Raw genomic sequence first — 22,802 nt, forward strand, 5'->3', positions numbered from 1 at the left:
AAACGCTTTTCGCACCACTATTTAGCATTTTTTCTTACTAATTGAGACCTCGCTCCTACCTTTAGCTGGGACAAAACTAGACTGACTTCTTCTCAGTTTCTTAACATACCAATATAATATCTTGCTATTTCAGAACTCAAGAACCCAAAACCCAATAGCAGCAGATTTCGGAACCCAAGCAATTTTATACATGGTCTCTATTTTACATGTCCTTAATTCACACTTTAATATCTTCTATATTCCCCTAATTTTCTAAAAAATTTTAATAACATCACTCAGTCAGAAATATAATGTATAATACCTTTATTTTCTCTGCCAAACTTAAACTAACATACCTATTATTCATAACTGTGTTTCTGATTTTCATCTCTAAAACAAACATAAATACAATATAGAGTATAAGGAACAAATAGGGTAGAATATAAACTGTGAAACAAAACAGCAGAGCAGAAAAAGGACTTTACGATTTGCATTGCAAAAATATAGCTGATAAAAGCCCACAAATGTAAAAACAAATAATTTCTCTGACAAATAGTGGATTTTGTTTATTTTGTTAAGTTGAATTTCACATTTTAATATAATAACAATGTACAATAAACTGTTTAAAATATTGTAAATAAAATTTGTAAACATAAAATAAACAGTGTAAAAAAACAACAATAAACAGAAAAAATTACAGTATTGTGCAAACGCCAGAATGTAGTAAAAAAAAAATAAAAAAAATACAATGTGCCAAAGAAAACATCACAGGGAGATTTGCGTATTACGGAATATTGAACTTTCAAGTTGTGGAATTTTTCTTATGGAGCGCTGCCTGTTGTGTGTAAGACTTTCCGATTGATTAAATCAAAATCTCACTAAAAATTATAGTTATTGTTTGTTTTGTCTAATTATCCGTGCTGAATACATCTAGACACACAGGGTTGTCAATACCTTTTTTGTCTTCTGAATCAAGTTCAAGCTCCTAATCAGGGCCTTTTTTTAAAGAAATATTCAATATCTTCCAAGGTTTTTCCTTTCGTTTCATGAACAACCACACTGACAAAAACTGCTACAATTGCAAGAATACAGGCATATAACCAACACTCACAATTGTCACCAATGCTTTTTTGGAGCTCTGGGACTGTCGTACAAACAACAAAGATAAGTAAATTACTCGAAAAGTATCCAGTTGATCCCATGATATATCTATATTGGACTGGTGATAATTCTGAAAGTAGGATATAGGGAACAGAATAATATCCCCCAGAGTAGGACGTATAAAAAATTACTATGTATACGAAAGGTAGCCAGGACAAATGTTCAACTGATTCAGGTCCGTATGTGTCCTGAAATAAAATATTGAAATTAAAAATGTTGTGGTTTAATTGATACACTCGATACACAGTTGATGTTATTAAGAAGTTATGCATTTCAACAGTAAGAATTTAAAAATTGTTGGTTTACTGCAAAGTTATGTTATCCAGTTTTAAATTCCTCAAATCTGAAGTTCTAAACAAACCAAAAATTTGAATAGGTTTTTGGTATTTCAGATTGAACTGCAGCGCCGTGCAGAGTCATTTAAAGTAATGTCACTGTTACTTGTACACAAAAGCACCGTTTTTTGACTTTAAATAAATTTAGCTTAACTTAAAGTCTACTAAAATTCAAAAACACCTTTGAAACCTATAGAAGGCTTTTGAGGAACGTTGTCATCTACTCTTTCTCTCCCAAAGAAATTCTATGGATGATCATTGCAAAAAGTATAGGTAACTTACAAAAGCAGAAACTAGAACTAGGGTCTACAAATAAAACCACCCACGCCATATAGGGCGTTCTCGACATTTTTACAAGTTTTGTTATCACGTTTCTTTCAGAAACGGAGATAGTGCACTTATTACTGCGCTAATTTTACCAGTTACTCCAGTTAAACTAACTTTTCTCTCCAGTAACACTGAAAAAATTTCCAAATAATGCCTAATACTAGATGACCTGACAAATTTTCTGTTGACACAAACACCAGTTCCCAATCTTTTAAGTTACCTATAGTCTTTCAGTCATTGCATAATCACAGAAACTTCCAAAACTTCTGGCAACTGAAGGTAGATTGTCAATAACGAAATGATTACTTTAAATGACTGTGTATCAGTCCAAAAACATTCGATGTGAGGTGAGATTAAAATATTTTATTTTAACATCCAAAGCACTTTACGTTTCTTGGACAAATAAGATGCCAAGAAATTTTTTCCCTGTATATATATATATATATATATATATATATATATATATATATATATATATATATATATATATATATATATATATATATATATATATATATATATATATATATATATATATATATATATATAATATATATATATATATATATATATATATATATATATATATATATATATATATATATATATATATATATATATATATATATATATATATATATATATATATATATATATAACAGTGGAAGGAGGCAATATCTTGAAGAAGTGTTGAGCACGGTACGGATTAGATCAACAAAGTCAATGGTGCAAACCATGCAGGTAATTGTTTTTTGTTTTTTTCTCAATAGAATAGTTGTTCTCAAAATCTGTTTGTACTAAGAACAATAAAAATGAAATCTGATTATTTTAATTCTTTAAGTCGTAACTTGCATTTATATTAAAAAAAAGGAAAGATTGGTTGTTCAATTTTTTATGAAAAGACATTCATATGTGGTTAAGCGCTTTTTGGTATTACCGGGTGCCAAATTTAAAAAAAGAAACATGGGCGAAAAATTAGAAAAAGTCTTGTGGTGGCGCAGTAGGTTTGACCTTTTGGTAATACGGGACCCAGAGATTGAATCCATCTGTAGCGAATCACTGCAGGGCCGAAGCAGGGACCTTAGTAGTCAAGAAGTGTCATTAATTCACTCTAAATTAGAAAAAGAATTAAGCTAAAAAAAAAAATGTAATTAAGCTAAAAAAATGTAATTAAGCTAAAAACGGTATGACACCATACAACTTAAGAAGCTGTAGTTTATGTGAAAACGGATATCTTCCTTTTAATGGATATTGTTAAAAGGATATCTTTTTTAAAACGGATATCTTCTCATTTTCAATAGAAATTACTTATATTGAGATATTAATTAATTAATTTTATTAAATAATTTTATTAAATTATATTAAATAGTTATTAACTATTACTGAGAGCAATTATTGCATTTTAATATGAATGATGCTTAAAAGCAATGCATAACACAAAAAGGGTATTTATTTTTGGTCAAGTTTGATACGGAGTCCAATCAAATTAATGTCATTGAACGATTTACAGTTTAAATTGGGGTTTTGGATGCTGTTTAAGTTTATTTCTTCAACGCATTTCATATTCGTAAGGGTTTGAAAACTCGTCGATAAGAATTCTCAAATTTATCTTAAAAAAAAAAAAATATTTTTCACTTGAACTATAGATCCTTCTAGAGTTGCAAAGATTGGCGCTGGCTTCAAAATTTGCGCCAGTTTGAATTTGTATTCGAAGTTAGAGCTCATTTTTATAAAATATTTCCAAGTAGTAGGCTAAATATGTCAATCAGTTATATATTTCTGTATATAACTTATATAGGCCTAGTCAGTGAGTTACACATATTTATAAGTAGTAGGTTAAATATGTCACTGAGTTATATATTTCTGTATATAAATTATATAGGCCTAGTCAGTGAGTTATGTATATTTATAGGTAGTAGGTTAAATATGTCACTGAGTTATGGCCTTTGCAAAACAAAAGTGATCCATTTATCTGGCCTCCCCTAGGCCATTCAGCGTGTCCCCAGGTGGCGATAGGGGAACGCTCTACAGATATGTGGGGTACCTCCATAGGAGGCACGGACCAAGGGGGGACCTTGTCCCTGGGGGTCCATAATAGAATATGGGGCACCCTCGCCCGGGGTCATAAACACAGGCGGAGGAGGAAGAAGGCCCCTCAACTGTACACTCAACAGAGTCCACTGGTTTGTCCACAAGTCCCACGAGTTGCAAACCTTCTCCCAGTAATGGGTTAAATTGCATGGTGATGCAGAACACCATCGTGGGAGGATCCTCTATAGGAGGACAACAGTGACAGGGCGTAAGATCCAAATCTATGGACAACGGCCCCTGCAAAGGGCCGCCTCGACCTTTTGAGGGTACCAACAAGACTGGGGACCTCTCGGCCAACTCTAGTCCTACTTGAAAAGTGGTGCTTCTCGAGGACATTATGGCCTAGTAAACGACACAGCATTTGCACGGGATTCTGACTAATGGACAATTCTTCTGGGATTGGTTTATTTTGATGGGCGTCTTTGGTCTAAAAAACCTCTTCCTAGCTAATTTATCTGTTATGGGCTGCCTCCCCATAGTAGCATAATATTTGTAGGCATGAATATATAATCAGTCGGAGGTAATAGGCTTGAGATTGTCTGTGCAGGATTTCGAATCTTGTTGATAGAAGAGCATCGCCAAGTGCTGAAAACCATGTTGTGACCAAGATGGGCCCAGGATTGCACAAAGCCTCCATTGATGGGGTCCCAGGGACTTCTTGCTGTCCGGTTCTAAGTTGGCTTAAGCACTTCGGCGTAGACTTGAGAAGATATGTGATCCCCGTCCTGCACTGGTATCCGGGATCATTGTTTTTCCTGAGGCGAAAAAAATTTCAATGATTTAAAGAACATGAAAATTGGAACTTGGAATGTTACAACATTAAAAAATGACTATCGTATCGACATTTTGACTGACGAACTCAGACGATTCGAACTGGATTTATTAGAAGTTTCAGAAACTCATATCACAGGGGTAGGAAGCATGAAATTAGGTGATATAGAATTTGTTTACTCAGGCAGGAAGGATGGGGTACATAGACAGGGAGTAAGGCTCATGATGAATAAGGAAGCTGTTAAGTTTTGTTTAGGCTGTGAAGGTATTAATAATAGAATACTAATTGATCATTTTATGACTAAAAAGTTCAGGGTATCAGTTATAGTACTATACGCCCCTGTAGAACCAACTGATGGAGATACTAGTGACTCTGATGAATTTTACTTACAGTTACAGGAGCAAATAGACAAGGTCCCAGGTAGAAATATGATGTTATTACTGGGAGATTTTAACGCCCAGGTTGGTAGAAATAAGGATAGATGGTATCCCAGTTTAGGTAAATTTGGTGTAGGAAAAGAAAACAGTAATGGATACAGACTTTTGCAATTTTGTAGGTATAACAATCTAGTTATAACCAATACGGTGTTTGGTCATAAAATGGCTCATAAGCTAACATGGTATTCACGCGATGGTAAGACAGCAAACCTTATTGATTATGTTATAGTAAACTGAAGACTTGCAGGATCAATACAAGACACTAGGGTATATAGGAATGCTGTTATTGATGTTAAAAGTAAAGATCACCATCTAGTAGTGTAAAGGGTTAATTTAAAGCTGAAATATTGGAAAGGTAATTACCTCCCGGGAAGTTATGATGTTAGTAGACTCCAGGATGAGAATTTGAGAGAAACTTCCGAGGAAAAGTTGAATACTAAATTTGAGAGTTTAAAATATGATAATCTTGAAGATGGTTGGAATAATTTTAGAAAAATAATTTGTGAAGTTGCTGAAGGTTTATTAGGGAAAAAAGCTAGAACTGCCGCTAAGAATATTTGTGAAAAAGCTTTATGTTTAATAGAAAGGAGAAAGGACTTGTACAAGAATTATCTGAGTGATAGATCGCATGAAAACAAAAGAAATGTAAAGAAAGTGGAGAAAGCATTGAAATATGTACTAAGGAGGTGTGAAGTGGAGGCCATGGATAAAATTGCCGAGGATTTAGAAGATGCAGCTAGAGGGCATAATAGTAAAATATTGTACTGGCACGTTAACAAATTGAGAGGTAGTAGTCAATCCGTACATTGCCCAATTAAAGATAATAGTGGGGTGGCATTTAGCAATAAGGAAAAAGATAAAGCAAGATGGGCTGATCATTTTGAGAGCTTGCCTAACCGAGATCGAGTTGCAGAAAAAAATATAGAGGAAAATGAAAAAGTTTGTGATACCTTGGATGTGAAGGAAGATTTGTTTTGTGAGGAGGAATTAGCAACAGCACTAAAAGGATTAGAGAATAATAAGGCTCTAGGTGCTGATAGGGTAGTAAATGAGTTTCTTAAATATGGTAGCTCTGAGGTTAAGAATCAGTTACTAATGATTATGAATATTATATTTGAAAAAGGGGAAGTACATAGAAAGTTCAGGAGTACTTCACTTCAAAAACTGCATAAGAAAAATGCTGCAAGTAAGTTTTATTGTCATTGTGGCATCCGTGCGAATTCTGTGAGTGGCATTTTGTTTAGTAGTATGGAGCTTTTTATACTGTAATATCTCATTGACAAATCTATAAGAGAAGTGTAGTGCACTTTTCGAAATGGTTGAGGATGTGTTGACCAAATTTTCACTCTTAGGCTAATAATTGAGAAGAGCCTGAGTTTTCAAACACCTTTGCTTCTCAGTTTTATAGATTATGAGCAAGCGTTTGATTCTGTTGATTGAAGAGCCTTAGTAAAGGTTTTATCCTTGTATGGTATACCAGACAAATACATTAAAGTGATTAGTGCTATATACGAGAATAAAACTGCTGCGGTTAAGGTAGGAAATGAGGTTAGCAGCTGGTTTTGTATTAAATTAGGGGTTAAGCAGGATTGTGTTCTATCCCCCTATATATGGATTATTTTGGTGGACTTTATATTAAGCTGTACAGGAAAGGCAATGGGAGACCACGGAATCAAATGGGGAGGAAAAAGTCTCCTGGACTTGGATTATGCTGATGATTTAAGCATCCTAGATGAAAGTTTGAGCAAAATGAATGAAGTTTTAGAGGTTTTGCGAGTTCAGGGTGCTAGTATTGGTTTGAAAATTAATGTTAGGAAGACTAAGTCACTAAGGCTAGGAATAAGTGAAGATGAAAAGGTGACGTTGGGTAATGAAAAGATTGATCAGGTGGGCAGCTTCACTTACCTTGGTAGTATTATTAGTAAAGATGGTGGGAGCAGTGAAGCTGTTAAAAATAGAATAGCCAAGGCTCAGGGTGTTTTTTCACAGTTAAAAAAAGTCTGGAAGAATAGGAAGATAAGTCTGCAAACCAAGATTAGAATCTTAAAAGCTACAGTGATAAAAGTGATCAAATATGGCTCCGAAGCATGGACGCTCCGAAAAGTGGATGAAGATTTGCTCGATGTTTTCCAGAGAAATTGCTTAAGGATTGTTCTGGGTACCCGACTGACCATATTTCAAACAATAGGCTATACGAAAAATGTGGTTCAATACCGCTTTCTAGGTCTCTAATGAAAGAAAGGTTGAGGTGGTTGGGGCATGTTGTGCGAATGAAGGATGACAGATTGCCGACGATTGTTCTTTTCGGCCAACCATCTAGGGCTCAACGGAAAGCAGGTCGTCCCCGTCTGTGGTGGGAGGACGTCATAAAGAAAGATTTAAAGGAAATGGGAACTTCGTGGGCGGGTGTAAAAAGGGAGGCTTTGAATAGATTGGGGTGGAGGAGGAGCGTGCGTAGCTGTGTTGGCCTCAAACGGCTTGGTGCTGCGATGAGTTGTTAGTAGTAGTATGTATATATATATATATATATATATATATATATATATATATATATATATATATATATATATATATATATATATATATATATATATATATATATATATATATATATATATATATATATATATATATATATTTCTCTTTTTCAAAACCTCTTGAAAATACATTTCCAAATTTTAGAAAATTTTGCATAAGAGGTGATTCAACAAGTTTCCAAGAGAACGGGAAACCAATGTTGAAAAGCATTTGTTAAGACTAGTTTCTAAAAAAAAACTTTAATATCTTCTACCCATACTTTTTATTTATTATTAAATTGCACCGAAAATTAATAAATATTATTTGAATGGAATTGTTATAGTTCTGTAAATAGTATTTTTTCTTTTTTTTTAATTAATTTTTAATAACAAAATATTCATACAAAATGCTGATGAAAATTATTAATAGCACCAGGCTACTTAGGGCCATAACATTTATATATACTCCTCTCCAAATCCATGGCATTCAAAGGTTCACGAAGGTTCATGATGTTCTTGCTTCTCTTAAAACCATATTCAGACTTCTTCGCACCCCAATCGAGAATTTTCTACTTCCAGTTTGCTCCCTCTGCGTAGAAAATGTTTGACAGCATTATTCCCTTGGCTTCAAGTGTCTTCACTTCGGCTCTGAGATTGATCTTCTTATTCCTCCAGACTCTTTAACAGATATTATTCTGGTGGTGGTGACTTTGTCTTCTTAACAATATTATGGAACTTACTCTCAAACTCTGAACTCTCAAAGCCTTGAAAAATTGATTAGTTTCAGCAATATCGTTTACCTTAGATAAAAGTAATAAGTTTTAACAAAAAGAAATTACCCTTAAGTAGAAGTATGTGCCAAGTGCTAGCAGAGATATCTTTATGATGAGACCCGAAGTGAGCATTAGTGCTTTTCTGCCAAGACTGTCAATGAAGATTGAGACTATCAACACTGTCACCACAAAACACACTGCAAGTATTATTGTAGCAATCCCCACGTCTATTAGGATGTTTCTTTCTAGAATAGTAGCCTGAAAAAAAAATATTAAAGCTCCCCCTTCAACACTGAACTCTCAAATCAAAATCTGAGAGGCAGCGTGACAGTGCTGCCTAAGTAAGGTGCGATGTGGGCACAATATGCCGGTCCTAGATGCTTAGGCATCTAGGACAGGCAGATATTAAGCTACAGAAGATAATTTTTTTTACGAAAGTAGGTCCGATATTGAGTTATGGTGGGGAAGTTTGTGGGTTTGAAAAAGGGGAAAAATAGAGAGAATATATTTCGGACATTTCAGGAGACTTTTAGGGCTAAGTAGGAAACATAATAGTTTCGTCTTAAACCGATCACCCTGATCTAGGATTATTTCCATTGAGGAAAGAAAAACGGATTAAAATGATAGGATACTGAGAAAAGGTGATTGGTTTACCGAATATTAGGTTAGTAACTGCAGCGTATCTGGAGGTGATTCAGGATAGAAGGAAAAGTTCATGGGAGTCCCAGGTGAGATCAATTTTAAATAGTTGTGGTTTATATGGAGTATGGAACGAAGGGAAGGGGATGGGATTGGAAGTGGGAAATGTGGCAAATTTAGTAAAGGGTGTGCTGGAGGATCAGGAGATTCAGAAATGGCAGCGTGAAGTCGCAGCTTCGGCGTCCCTCAGGGTTAACCGGTAACGGAAGGAGGTCTGGGGATTTGATCTTTCTTTTAAAGCAGGTTTAAATAGTGAAGAAATTTAAGTGGTATATATCAGGGAGGGGTAATTTTCTAGCACTTGGAGAAAGGAGGAAATATTTAAGGAGGATAAGGGTAATGGATGGTTCTTACTCATGCCCTGTGTGTGGGGAAAACATACTACATCGCTTCATGGCCCTTTGTCCTGAATTGCAGGATCTAAGGAAGGAATTATTTTCTCCTAATTTGGGGACAAGTGAGTGGTTTGCTTCAATAACGGGATCAGAAGATTATGGGACAATAAGAAAGATTGCAAAATATATAAAACTTGGAATGACATATAGAGATATTTTTGTAGGGGGGGGGGGGTTAAGTGCTGAAAGGAATGTTGAATGTTTGTAAACTGTTTTTGTTTGTTGGTTATTTATTGTAGCCATGGCCCTTGTGGCTTTAGATCATTAAAGATTCATCTATCTATCTATATCTATTATGTGTGAGAGAATTTGTGTAGGTTAATTATGTATGTTATTTTAGTGAAATTATGTGTTTAGTTTAGTTTAATTTTGTTTAGTTTTGTAATTTTGCATTGTTATTGTTATTTTGCTATGTTTGTTATCATCAAGTGCTATTATTCTGTGTGATTTTCAATTTTTTTGCATGATCCAAAGCGGCTTTTATTGAAATAAATAAATATCTATATATCTATCTATCTATATATTATTTATTTTTATGTTTTTAGACAAGGGCACTTCTTATAGAAAGACATATCATAGAAAATTCAAAAAGAGTACATGGAGGACAATCAGACCCCCTCCCCCTCTTCCCACATAAATTTTTTTCCCAAACACATCGAATCAAAATTTTTATATAGCCATATTTTTCAACGTATTGTAAAGGTCCACACATAATGACTTTGAGGAGGACACCCCCCCACCCACACACAACTGTCAGGGCAAGGGTTGTAAGTTATGCCATGGGGGTATATAAGATTTTTTATAGAAAAGGTGGTAGTATAAACCTCGGAGGGGGCTCATTTGGTTGGTAATCAGAAGTTCTACTGGCCATTTTAACAACACATCCAATCAGAATTTTTGCCATTTTGTTCAGCGTAGTTGAAAGTTCCAGAAATTATGTCTTTGAGGCTGACCCTTCCCCCCCACCCATAGCCCTCAGGGCCAGATGTTTAAGTTACACCCTGGGGGCACCCTGGGGGCAAGGTTCTTATAAAATTGGTGGTCGTCTAAACTTTGGAGAGGCCTCATTGGATTGTTACTAAGACGGTATAGTGCCCTGTATAAGAGTCAAAGTGATCAGAGGGCCGATACCCCCCCCCTCCCAAACACACACACATACACACCCACGCGTCGTATTTTCCCGCCACTCGTCTGATAGTAATTTTAAATTGGCCATTTGTTGTCGTAAAAACTTCAAAAAGGGCTTATTCGGTCGGAAATAAAAAGGGCTAGTGTCCTCTTTAATAGTCAAAAGTGATTGGAGGGCAACCATCCCTCCCCAGCCCCTTATTTCCCCAAACACTTCCAATCAAAATTTTGAGATAGTTATTTTGTTTAACGTACTTTAAAAGTCAAGAAAATATGTCTTTCAGGATGAGAATCACCCCCCCCCTACAGTCCTCAGGACAGGGGTTTATAGTCATACCCCGTGGGAATAAAAGGTTTTTATGGAAACGGTGGTCGTGTAAATTCGGAGGGGGATCCTTGAATTGGAGATCGAAAGTTTAAGTGCCATTTTTAAGAGTCAAATTTATCGGAGGGTCGTTATACCCCCCCCCCATGTCATATTTTCCCCAAATACATCCGATTAAGATTTTGAGATAGTCATTTGTTCAAAAATAGTCCAAAGACCTCATAACACGGCCTTTGGGGTTGACACAACCCCCCAGAGTATGGAGGGGTAAGGGTTGTAAGTAATGCCCTGGGGGCATGTAAAGTTTTGATGAAAGGGTGGTCTTCTGAACTTTAGAGGAGGCTCATTTGATTGGAAATGTATAGTTCTAGTTCCATTTTAAAAGTCAAGCATGATGGAGACAAAATAGCCTCCCCCTGACATCCTTTTTCCCCAAACATATTTGATCGAAATTGTGAGACACTCATTTTGTAACCAAATGTCCAAATAGAATATATCAATGTCTTCAGTACTCAAATATAAGAAATATTTAGGTGGACGTTGAACTAAATCAAAACAAACTATGAGCACGTGCACTTAAAATAAGGTGACAAAGCAATATCTCAAGAACAACTTACATTATTAAGTTAAGAAATTAAGAGTAAGTTGTGGGGGATTTTGAACTAGCCAGAAGGCACTATGTGTATACTTTTAATACTACCACTACAGTTACTGAAACTAATAACGCTAAGAGTATTAAAGTGAAAGTTTTAGGAAGCGTTTAGGGGCAGTTCCGATTAAACGAAAAAACTGTATGCATACAGGTTTTGAAAAAGGCATATAAGCAATATCATAGGCAGCACCACTCTATAATAGCTAGAAATATAATTGAAACATTTAAAGAAGCTAATTAAATTCAAAATTAAAAGTTCTAGTGTCCTTTCTAAGAGTAAAAAGAGATTGGAGGGTTATCAGCCTGTCTCTCAGGCCGAATTAGTTCCCAAACACATCTAGTCAAAATTTTGAGACAACTATTTTGTTCAGCATAGTAGAACGGTCCAAAAACTATGTCTGTAGGGATATTGGGTATATCAAACCCCACAATTATCTAATTGTCCCAAAGCTTCTCCCAGCATACAATTAGCAAGCCAAACTATGGATTGTTGTAGAAAAAAAAACCCGAAAAGATATAACATATTATTTTTTTTTTCATGAAAATGACTCTGTCAATAAGAAACAAATAGAAATTAATTTTAAAAAACTTTTTCCACAAAACAAGTTTTTCAAAGAAATGTAAAGAGCTTTATTAAGCCATAAATATGCCGAAATAAAGTGAAGTAATCGTCCAGGCGTAAAACTACCACAAATCATTTTCAATAAATAAATGACATTCAAAACAAACAGAAATTAGAATAAATGACCGAGTCAAACTCGAAACGAGCAAAAATTAAAAATGGTAGGGCTGATAACCCCCATACCTTCTCAAGATCAGTACATAATTTGTACTTTGTTGAAAATAAAATACGTTTAAATGATTTTACTTTTTGTACTTAAATAAATACCAAAAATTTAAGACTTTAAGGAATAAATATAAGTATGGGTATATTAAACTTAAACACAGCCATCATTTGTTTTTTTTTTTTTTCAGTAAATCCTAAAGTATTTTATTATCTTATGAATGTATTGGGGTCTTCAGCTATATTAATCTTAATTTTTTATTCTTTTAATTTTTAATAGGCTATTTATCATATTTTCTAATTGTTTTGTTTTTTATGTTATTTGTTGATCGTTATTTGTGGTAGTTTGACGCTTGGAAGATTATTTGACTTTATTTCTGCCCATTTTTGGCTTAATAGAGCTCTTTACTTTTCTTTGAAAAACTTATTTTGTGGAAAAAGTTTTTTTAATTAATACGAATATAAGGCAGCGTTATTCAGCCAGGGGGGCAAATTTCTAGTGTAATATTAGCAAGAAAATAATAGCCAGAAAAATGCTTAAAAAAATTTGAAAAAAATATTCTCATTTAAAAAACGCATAATAATTCCTGACCGCAAAATACATATCCCCAAAATAGTGGTCAAATCGATGAAAAAAATTGTTTTATCTTTCAAATATTACATTTTTTACTCAAAAACCTCAATAACTCAATTTTTTTGGCAAAATATACGAAAATCAATAAAATTAAAAATATTTTTTTTCTTTTTTAATTAAAAAATTATGAGAAAAAAAAATTAAGGTCAAAATATCTTCAATTAAGGCCATACATTATTATACATTACTATACATTATTTCGATATGCTACCTCGAGGCTACTTCTTAAGAGGACTGATACACATATATACAAAGATATTTTTTTAAACAATTTCTGTTGGATTATGCTCATTAGATTCAACCATTTAGAAGAAACAAATTTTGAGTTTAGGCTGTCAAATGGCACTTATTTATAACTGAAAATTTAAAAGCTGTGAATAGACATTTATCAAAATAATTGATACATCTATTTTCAGGGTCAATAGAAAGAACCACCCCCCCTTTCGTCCCCAAAACCGAAATAACTCCTTGTCCCAAAAACGATCAAAATTTGTTAAAGAAAACCACCCCAACTTTTATGAACAGGGATAATTGTAAAGGAGATCAGTATTGTTCATTATCTTAAGATAATGAAAATCTTCCTGAAAATTATTACAAAACTTAAACCTAGGGCCACCATCAGTCTCGCTGTGGTACCAAACATAATTCTCTGACTTACATTCGTATTTCGAAGATAGCTAACTAGAACTACATTAGAGTGATTTTCACAAAAAGAGCAGATACACGATTTTGTTCCCCATTAGTAATACGATCTAAACTGGTTTATAGTGGCATCAACTGGATGGAGGTAGGAGGCCTTTTCCCTACGATTTTTTCTCCCTGCGTGGATTTTGAAAAATAATTTTTTGGGACACTTTATTGAAAAATGCTTTCTTTTGGTATTTCCACTCAAAAAAACTGACCCCTCCCCTAGACATTGAAAAGTACATTTTATCTGCCTTAAAATTTTCGTGAATTGACACCACTACTGGTTTACTTCAGCCATATGGATTTGGCTAGATTGGCTAAATTCGCTTATTGACAAAATTTGGCTAATAGAAGCATTACTTTAAAAGTTTTGTTTATCAGTCCACAAATGGTGGTCGAGGATATTTTTATTTGTCCTCGCATCAACAAGTTGCTGATGATTTACAGAACAGTCAGTATTGGTCTTTCTGTCAGATTTTTAGTAAATTAAACAACTTTAAATATTTTTTACTATTCAAAGATTAAAAAAAATTAAATATAAAGCTCTTTTACTTATAGGAGATGGAGATTTACAGTCAACAGATAATTTACATAAGATTGCTTGCTCTAGTTTTGCGTACCAATTTCATCATGGCCTTTTACCTGAGTGTTTTTCAAATTTGTTTCAAAATATATCGAATCTCCATAGTGTAAATATTCAAACTGAAGATCACCTTAAAGTTCCTCCTACACATTTCATAAGATCCGATTTTTCTATTGATATAGTCTACTCTAGGATGTGGAATGCGTTACCTAAATATGTAAAAGAGAAGAGGTCAGTGGGATCATTTAAATTAGCTAAAACATTTTGGGTGTGTAAGGGTGGGGAGGGTTGTTTATTTCTTGGGTGAGGGAGGGGCCCGGGGTACGGGAAGGGTCGTAAATGGATTTAAAGATAGGTTAAAGGGAATCTTGTTGTGTTGGGCTTGTTTCCTTTTATTTCCTGTTATTGATTTGGATGATTTTGGTAGCTGGGTCTCATTTTTTTGGTAGTGTGGAATGAATGGATTTGAATACTCACGTAAATTGTAGTAATTTATTTTACCTCAACAGGCTATGGCCTAGAGGAAAAGTCTTTAGTAATTTAAAGTGTTAACTTAAAGATTGTATCTTTTTTTTGTATGAATTTCATAGTTGCTTATTGAATCTATTTTTAATAAAACTGAATTGAAAAAAAAATATATAGATTTTATCGGCGGAAAGTCTATCTGCTCGTTTTGAGTTTGACTTGGTTATTTATTGTACTTTATTTTGGTTTTTGGTTTCATTTATTTATTGTTGATGGTTTATGCCAGTTGTAAGCCTGGAAAATTATTTGACTGTATTTTTGCTCCTCTTTGGTTTTATTTATATCTTTAACTTTCTTTGAAAAACTAATTTTTTGGAAAAAGTTTATTCAAATTAATACTTAATACGATGTGTAATGTCACGTTGTGGTTTTATCTATAGAAAAATCCGCAAAAAAGATTTAAAATCAAGCTACTAATCCATACTAAAGGAAAAAAGAAAAGCTATTTCATTTTTGACTTTCAAATTAATTTTGGCGGATTAACCATAGATTTTGATGCTGATTTTACAACCTATACGCAAACATTCGCCCCATTTTTATTGAAACCTGACTTTGATTAATAGGTAATTTATATAATTTAGGGCAATATCTCATGGAACTCTGGGTGATCGTGTCTTTGCCGGAGGCAAGTAATATGATCCATAATGAGTATTTATACGCCAACGACCTTGAATTTATTTTGTGTATACTTTGAGAGACGCCTGTATACAAAGACCCATAAACCGCATGAAATTATGAAGGATATTTGAAAAACTTTCTTGACTTCTTAATGTATTGACCAGTAATGACTTAACAACTTCCACTGAAAAATTTCGAATAAAATTTGATGCTTAGAAATGTAGTTTTTTGTATTTGAAGTCTTCCGATATTTATATACTAATTCAACTGAAATTTCTATATATTTTTTTTAGCTTCACAAATTATTACTACTGCTTAAGATTTAAAAAAAAAAATTGAAAATATTAAAAAACAGCAGACAAGCAAACTGAAGATTAGCAGACAAGTAAATTCTTAGATCATTTTTACTTTCTAGTCTATTTACTCGTCATGATCGGCCCATCAATAGATAAAATTTTGGTATTTTAAATCATTAAATAGCAACTTTTTCTGCGGTTTAGATAATTTTTTTGCATGCTATTTTGTAGTGCATTACGTAGGAAAAATCATAAAAAATATTCTATTTTCAAACGTAATTTACTATATTTATTTTACTGGATTAACATATTCTTTGGTTATATTTCCATCATTGAGGCATCTCACGTAGTACATTTTATTTGGCTAGAGCTATTGTAAGAATTTTTCAATATTTAAGAGGATCAATATGTCATACTAGAGTAAAGCATACTTTTTTAGAATAAATGTCGTTATCAGAGACTTTTCATAGTCAACATTTAGAAAATTAGAACTATTTTAGATTTCTGTTCATATTTAGGATTTATTTTTCGTATTTCGCAAAAATATACTTTCTTAGAACGCGTTTCCTGTTTTGAAGACTATTTATATGAGCATTTTAGGGAATCAGAGCAGAATGAAGTACACTTTCTTAGATTACATTTCCTTGTTGAAGACTATTCATAGTTAAAATTATATCAAATCAGAGGAATTATAGGTATTATGTGATGTTTAAGGATATTTATATGTCATATTAGAGTAAAATAGGTATAATGGTAAGGTTTACTTTGCCCTTATATATAAATAATTATAAAATACTTTATCCACAAAAAAAGTTCTTCAAAATCGTAGAAGAAAACATTAAACTGAAAATGAGTAGAAATAAAGTTAAATAGTTTTTTTCTTATAATATTTTATATAGCTATAGAAATATATATTATATATAGAAATATATATAGCTCATATATATAGCTTATTTCATAATATTAATATAGCTTATTTCTCATAATTTAAACAAGAAAAAAAAATCACCGTCATAACCAAGATTACTGAACAAGACAATTGAATAAGTTTAATATTTAAACATTTTAAGTAGTTTAATGTGCAAGCTGATATTCATTCCTGAAAGTCTTCATAGTTTTGGAATTATTGAATTTGAAAAAAGCGAAAACACTTAAAATGTTTTTTTGTATTCAGTAAAGTGTAAAATTACTGAAAAAAAAACATTTAAAAAAGTTTGTCTTTTTTAACTCTAACAAATCCAAAATTATTAAGGCTTTCAGGAGTGAATAGCAGCAATAAATATTAAACAATGAATCTAGATTTATTTGTTTTATTCAGATTATCTTGGTTATGAAGGTGAAGCACGGGGCAGTCATGATCAGAGTCGTAATTTTTTTTTAATTCTTCTAAGTAACAGAAAGTTTATTTTTTTAGTTTATTTTTAAATTAAAAAATTAAAAATAATAATTTTATAATTATAAAAATTTTTACCTAAAGTTTATTTCACTAAAAAATAACATTGCCTAGTATTTGCTAACACAGTGTTAAGATTTACAAGTTACCTAGTGGTAGACCACTGATCCGTATCCAGAAAACATTTGAAGAAACACCAAAGGCACGAGAAGCAACACGGGATGAAAAAAAAGTGGCACAAGTATCTCTCGAATATGAAATTTTGGCTTCGCAGCTTCTCTGTCACAATTCTCTTTTATTCTGAACAGCTCTTCTGATATATCAGTATCCCTGTCAATAAGAAAATATGAATGGAATTTGTGAAGATCTTTTCGCAGAGAGAAACACGCAAAGGGAAAAAATATGCTGTACCAAGACAGTCTTCAGTCTTGTTGCCGGCCTAACTTAAACATACATATCACACTTCATAAAATTCATTAAAAATAAAAATTTCATAAAAATGTGAAAAATATGAATTTGGGATTTCAAGATTGGCTTTACCAGAGTTATTTTTTACTTAGGACACTAAGTTTTACATTACTTCAAGCTTGGTAGGGATCAAACAACCCTTACTTAGGACAGTGAGTTTTACTTTCATTCAAGATTGGTAGTTGTCAAACAACCCCTTTGCTAGATGTATAAATAAGAAGATTGTCACTAATTTTATCTGTTTTTTGGCTCTACTTATTTTTTTTTCAGACTCTTTCAAGACAAAAGAAAGGTGATCCATTTTTTGTCTAGTCTATTTGACTCAAATAGGTAAGTTTTGTTAATACTACTTATTAAGAAGATTTGTTAATTTCTATAGGTGTCATTAAACGGATATTTTTGGGGAGGGATAAGCTGGTAGATTTATCGACAAGGATAACAAGATAGATATTTATGTAGAAGTTAGTCTTTTTTTCGTGATTACAAAGTCGTTGATATCAAATGTCTGGTAGATGGCATTTCAGGATGATTATCTTATTTAACTAATCTTTTGACTTTATTTAATGCCATTTATATTTTTTAAAACTCCGCCAGGATAATCAGGGCTCTTCACTCTTATTTTAAACATATATTTTTTTTACAGACGAAGGTGATGAGAGGGATACCCCACCCACACGTGTCGGCTTGGATTATTGCTTTCATTTAATTATATAGGCTGATAAAAGTCACTACATATGTAATATATACAGTGTCATAGGAAGGGGGCGCGGACCACCCCGGGTGCAAGCCCTGGTGGGGTGACAAAAATTAGTCTAAAAGGACTTATGATTGATTAGGGCCCGCCATGAAAAAACTGGGGTAGCAAAAGTAGTAATGCTACTTGCCAGTTATCAAATTTGTTGGCAGATTTTGATTGAAAATACCATTTATATATATAAAAATAATTTTTGCTCCAAGGAAAGCTGTCAAAACACAAGTTGTGCTCCACCCTGCAAAAAGTGGGGTGGCATTATAGCAATGATACTTGGCAGTTTGAATGGCTTAGTAAAATATGCTGGCAGATTTTGTCTGAAAATACCAGTGCTTCCACTATCCACAAATTTTCTCCAAATATCTGTCTTCTCGAAAAAAGATTGGTATCCCAAAAATCACATTTCGTTCAGGGTGTCCAACCCTAGTGATTTATCACTAGTGACAATCGACCCCAAGTAACTATCACTTTCACATAACTTAACATAATTTTTTATCTACTTTCCAAAGTTTTTGTCTCAATTATTTACTACAATCAAAAGCCAGACATAGGTCATTGAATTACTGACCTTGCTTCCTATGCTAGTGAAACGCTCAGTTTAATTTTGAGCATCGATGCAAAGAGAATTATTTTAGACAGCTGGACCGTCAGTTTAATTTTTTATTTTCTTTTGCTATTATGTCTAATTTTGAAAGGTCTGAAAATATAAGAGAATTAGATTGAAAAATTATTCTAAAATGAAGAAGGGACCCCAAGGTACCTACGCAGAGAGGGGGGGGGGATTTCATGATAAGGTTGGAGATAATTTCAGTAGTATTGGCAATTAAGGTTCGATGATATGCCCTCCCTTTTTTCATCATCCCTGGCAATATTTTCATGAGAACCCCTGTTTTTAGGTGTTATGACACAATTGTGTTTTAGTATTTGCAAGATTCCCTCAAAATGTCCCTGTTTCCAGGTGTTCTATTAAAGGGAACACAGTTGGCAAGATTCCCACGACAAACCCTCGCATTTCAAACGGTCAGATAGGAAATTAACATGGAAAGTCAGATAAGTGGAGCCCCTCAAGCCGTCACATCTGTGCACTGCGGTCATCTGGCAAAACTCCTATGACATCACGGGATTCCAGGTGTTCGAATATTGTTCCATTATTTCTATATGATTAATTTAACTTATCGAGTGTGTTCGGGATATTTAACAAGTACCACTAATAAGTAAATTAGCATAGGAAGTTTGATAAATGCTACTAATCACTCAAGTCATCAAACCTGTGCAATGCGGTCCCTATACAACCGGTCGGCTGGCAAGATTCCCATGACAGCTTTTGTTTCCAGATGTAATGACGCAATCTTGTTTCAACATTTCGATATGATTAACCTAACCTCACTTCTCGAGTGTGGTCGGGATATTTAAAAAGTAGCAAAAATAGAGAATTACCATAGAATTCTGAAAGTCAGATAAATTGAGCTACTAGCCCCTTAAGCCACACATCACTTTCAAATAATACTTTTTGACATCTCATTTTTCACCGAAACGTTCAACAAATTTTTTTTTCTTTAGCTCTTTGTCCGTGCTAGGACTCGAAAATTCAATTTCCTTCCTATGGAACAGCACCTTAAGGGCCACTAATAGCCTCCCAATCCCTTTATTCTGTATCGAGAACTACTTTCTATAAGTAACAACTGAGATTCCCTTGACGTCAAAAGAAGCACCTCTGTCTATTTCATGACACATTTGGCAGGATTTCGAACGTATGCCGTGTTCTCTGCAAAAGGTGTAACGTGGATGACGCAAAACGCGCAGACGGAGAATATTTATTTCCAGGCATTATTGCTCTTAATGTATTTTTAGAGATAAAATACGGAAGTGATGCTTAAATTGTGTACACACCTAGGTATTAGAGACTCGTCCTAAACAACATATCATAAGGATTTAGCTTATTGTAAATAAAATTTCCATTAATAAAAAAAAATTTACAAACATTATTAAAATAATGAAAAAGTAGTTAAAAACACGACAAACAAAAAATAAAACGTGAAAAACATGACAAATGGCATGACACGACGAAAAAAAATAAAAAAAATGTGTGAATATAAGAAAAGTAAGGATACAAGCAGGCAATTCCAGGGAGGAAGGGTTGATATTAGAGCTAATTTTTAGGCTCTCTTTTATTATTTTGAGGGATTTTAATGGCAATATCACAGTTCTTTGGGTCCAGACTACACACTCCCCTACTTTATGGCATTGCCGCCTCTGAAACAGGAGGTTCAATATCCGTATAGATTTTTGGTAATTCTAAAACATTTCACTTTTAGCTTTTTGGTCTTCCTTTGGCTATAATTCTAGTTTCGTACCACAAATCGGCTAAAAACGCTGCTTTGCAGTCTTTTTTTTACTAAAATAAATGTCTATGTTAATAGTTATTTTTGTAGGATTAGCAGCACTTTTTAGAAACGAATATGCCCCGTTCGGAATTACTGCCTCCGAAACAGGGTTTAATGTCCGTATTGATTTGCGGTAGCTCTAAAACATTTAACCTTTAGCTCTTTTGCCTTATTGGCTAGAATTGTATATGTTTACCACAATTCGATTGAAAACCACTGTATTGCAGGGATACGGTCTTCCTTGGCTAAAATAAATGTCCATGTGATTAGTTTATATTATAGGATTTAGAAACGAACGCGCCCCATGCGCCACTACTGCCTATGAAACAGAAGTTTCAATATCCGTATAAATTTGCACTAATTCTGAAAACATTTAACATTTAGCTTGGACTCTCAATGAATCAAAATGAGAGGCATGTTGCATTTATAGCCACAAGTGTGTCAACCCCTGTATAACATAACCCCATTTAACTTAACCCTCGTTCATCTAAATCCCTGACTAAGCCAGCCCTTCTGATATTGATGTAAATGAGCCCATGTTTATAACCGTGCAACTGAGCACGTTTAACTGAACCCTCGTTCAACAGAATCCCAGAATTTTGCATAACCTCCTTTTGTCTCAGCCCTCAAGCTACCCAGGGGGCGTTTTTCCAGCAAATATATCAAAACGCGCAAAGCGGAAATTATATTTTGAGAAATTGTTGTTCCCAAGGCAAATATTTAATTAGGGAAATTAAAAAAATACAATGTTTTCGAGACAAGACTTTGCAATTAAAAAACAAAACATACGTGAGTAAAAGAAAGGTATGGGACCTAGCATGCGATTCTAGGGAGAGAGGGGTGATATTAGAGATAAATTTAAAGCGTATTAAGAAGAATTTTTGAAGGAATTTTAATGAAAAAGATCTATTTCAGTGAGTGCATGTTAGATGTTCTCTCCTCCCCCTTCCTCTACGGAAAAATTCTCTTATCGCCTCCACCATAAATTTTAAGCTGTAGAACATGTTACTCCGGGAAATTCACGCCACAGTGCCATTATTTGACTGTCCCTCTGACATACCAATTATCATTCCTATGACGTTTTTAGACATTTCATGTTAAAAATTGCACATTCAACCGGATAGTTCAAGTTTTTCACGAGACAAGCATATCATGATGCTCCATAAGAAAACCCCTACCACCACAGAATTACACGCCTATCATCCAAGTGGCAAACCCCCGGATCACCCGTAGGACAGTTTCGAGCCTTTCCCACCAAAAACAAGCCTGTGGATCTGAATTAAACGCTATATTTTTTTGAAAAGAAGAACTCGGCATTTCATTACCGATAAGTGACAATCCATGCAATTCACACCACAGTACCATTATTTGACTGCCCCTCAGACACCTTCTTCGTCATTCTTAAGACAGTTTTCGGACATTTATTCTTAAGAATTATGCTTTCAATCTATTGATTCAAATATTTTTGCAGCTTAACCTTTCATAGTAACCGCCAAAAGACACCCCACCACCGCGACATTATACGCCTGGCTTCCACGTGGCAAACCATATCATCACCCCCTAGGACATTTTCAGATATTTCTAGTGAAAAAGTTATGGTTTTAATCTATTGATTCAAGTTTTTCGCAAGCCAAGCCTTTCATAATAACCTCCAAAAGACACGCCGCCACCACAGCATAACACGCCTGCACCCTACCTTCCACGTGACTTAGAACAACCGAACTTGGCAATTAATTACCAGAAAGTGATAATCCAAGGAATTCACGCCACAGTACCACACTATTACTGCTCTCCGGCACCCTACGACATCCTTCATCAACATCTGAAGCGTTTTCTAATGTTTGAACACCATTAATGGATTTATTTTCTATTGCTATTATTTTCCAACGATTCCCAGCCCTTTGCCAAACTATTACTGCTCTGAGGCATCCCTGTAACTTCACATCACTAATCCTAAGATTTTTTTTTAGACATCTCTTGTTAAAAATTAGGCATTAAACCCGCTGATTCAAGGTTTTTTTGTAAGCCTTTCCCCTACCATCCACGTGGCATTGAACAGTGGAACTCGGCATTTCATTACTATAACGTG

General features: G+C 33.9%; 1 protein-coding gene across 1 annotated transcript in view; it reads right to left on the reverse strand.

The window, feature by feature from the left end:
- Positions 1-585: 585 nt before the first annotated feature.
- LOC148938370 (facilitated trehalose transporter Tret1-like) overlaps positions 586-22,802 on the reverse strand; it is a 37,761-nt gene continuing 15,544 nt past the window's right edge. Inside the window, exons 4-6 of the mRNA XM_089107855.1 lie at positions 17,263-17,440; positions 8,458-8,649; positions 586-1,328 (exon numbers count right to left, since the gene is read on the reverse strand). Of these exons, the coding sequence (XP_088963981.1) occupies positions 969-1,328; positions 8,458-8,649; positions 17,263-17,440 (730 nt within the window). The 3' untranslated portion in view covers positions 586-968. The remainder of the gene's footprint in view (positions 1,329-8,457; positions 8,650-17,262; positions 17,441-22,802) is intronic.

The sequence above is a fragment of the Artemia sp. Qi Xiang Cuo genome, unplaced genomic scaffold (assembly GCF_049724085.1).
Source record: "Artemia sp. Qi Xiang Cuo unplaced genomic scaffold, ASM4972408v1 HiC_scaffold_2954, whole genome shotgun sequence".
Taxonomy (NCBI): Eukaryota; Metazoa; Arthropoda; class Branchiopoda; order Anostraca; family Artemiidae; genus Artemia; species Artemia sp. Qi Xiang Cuo.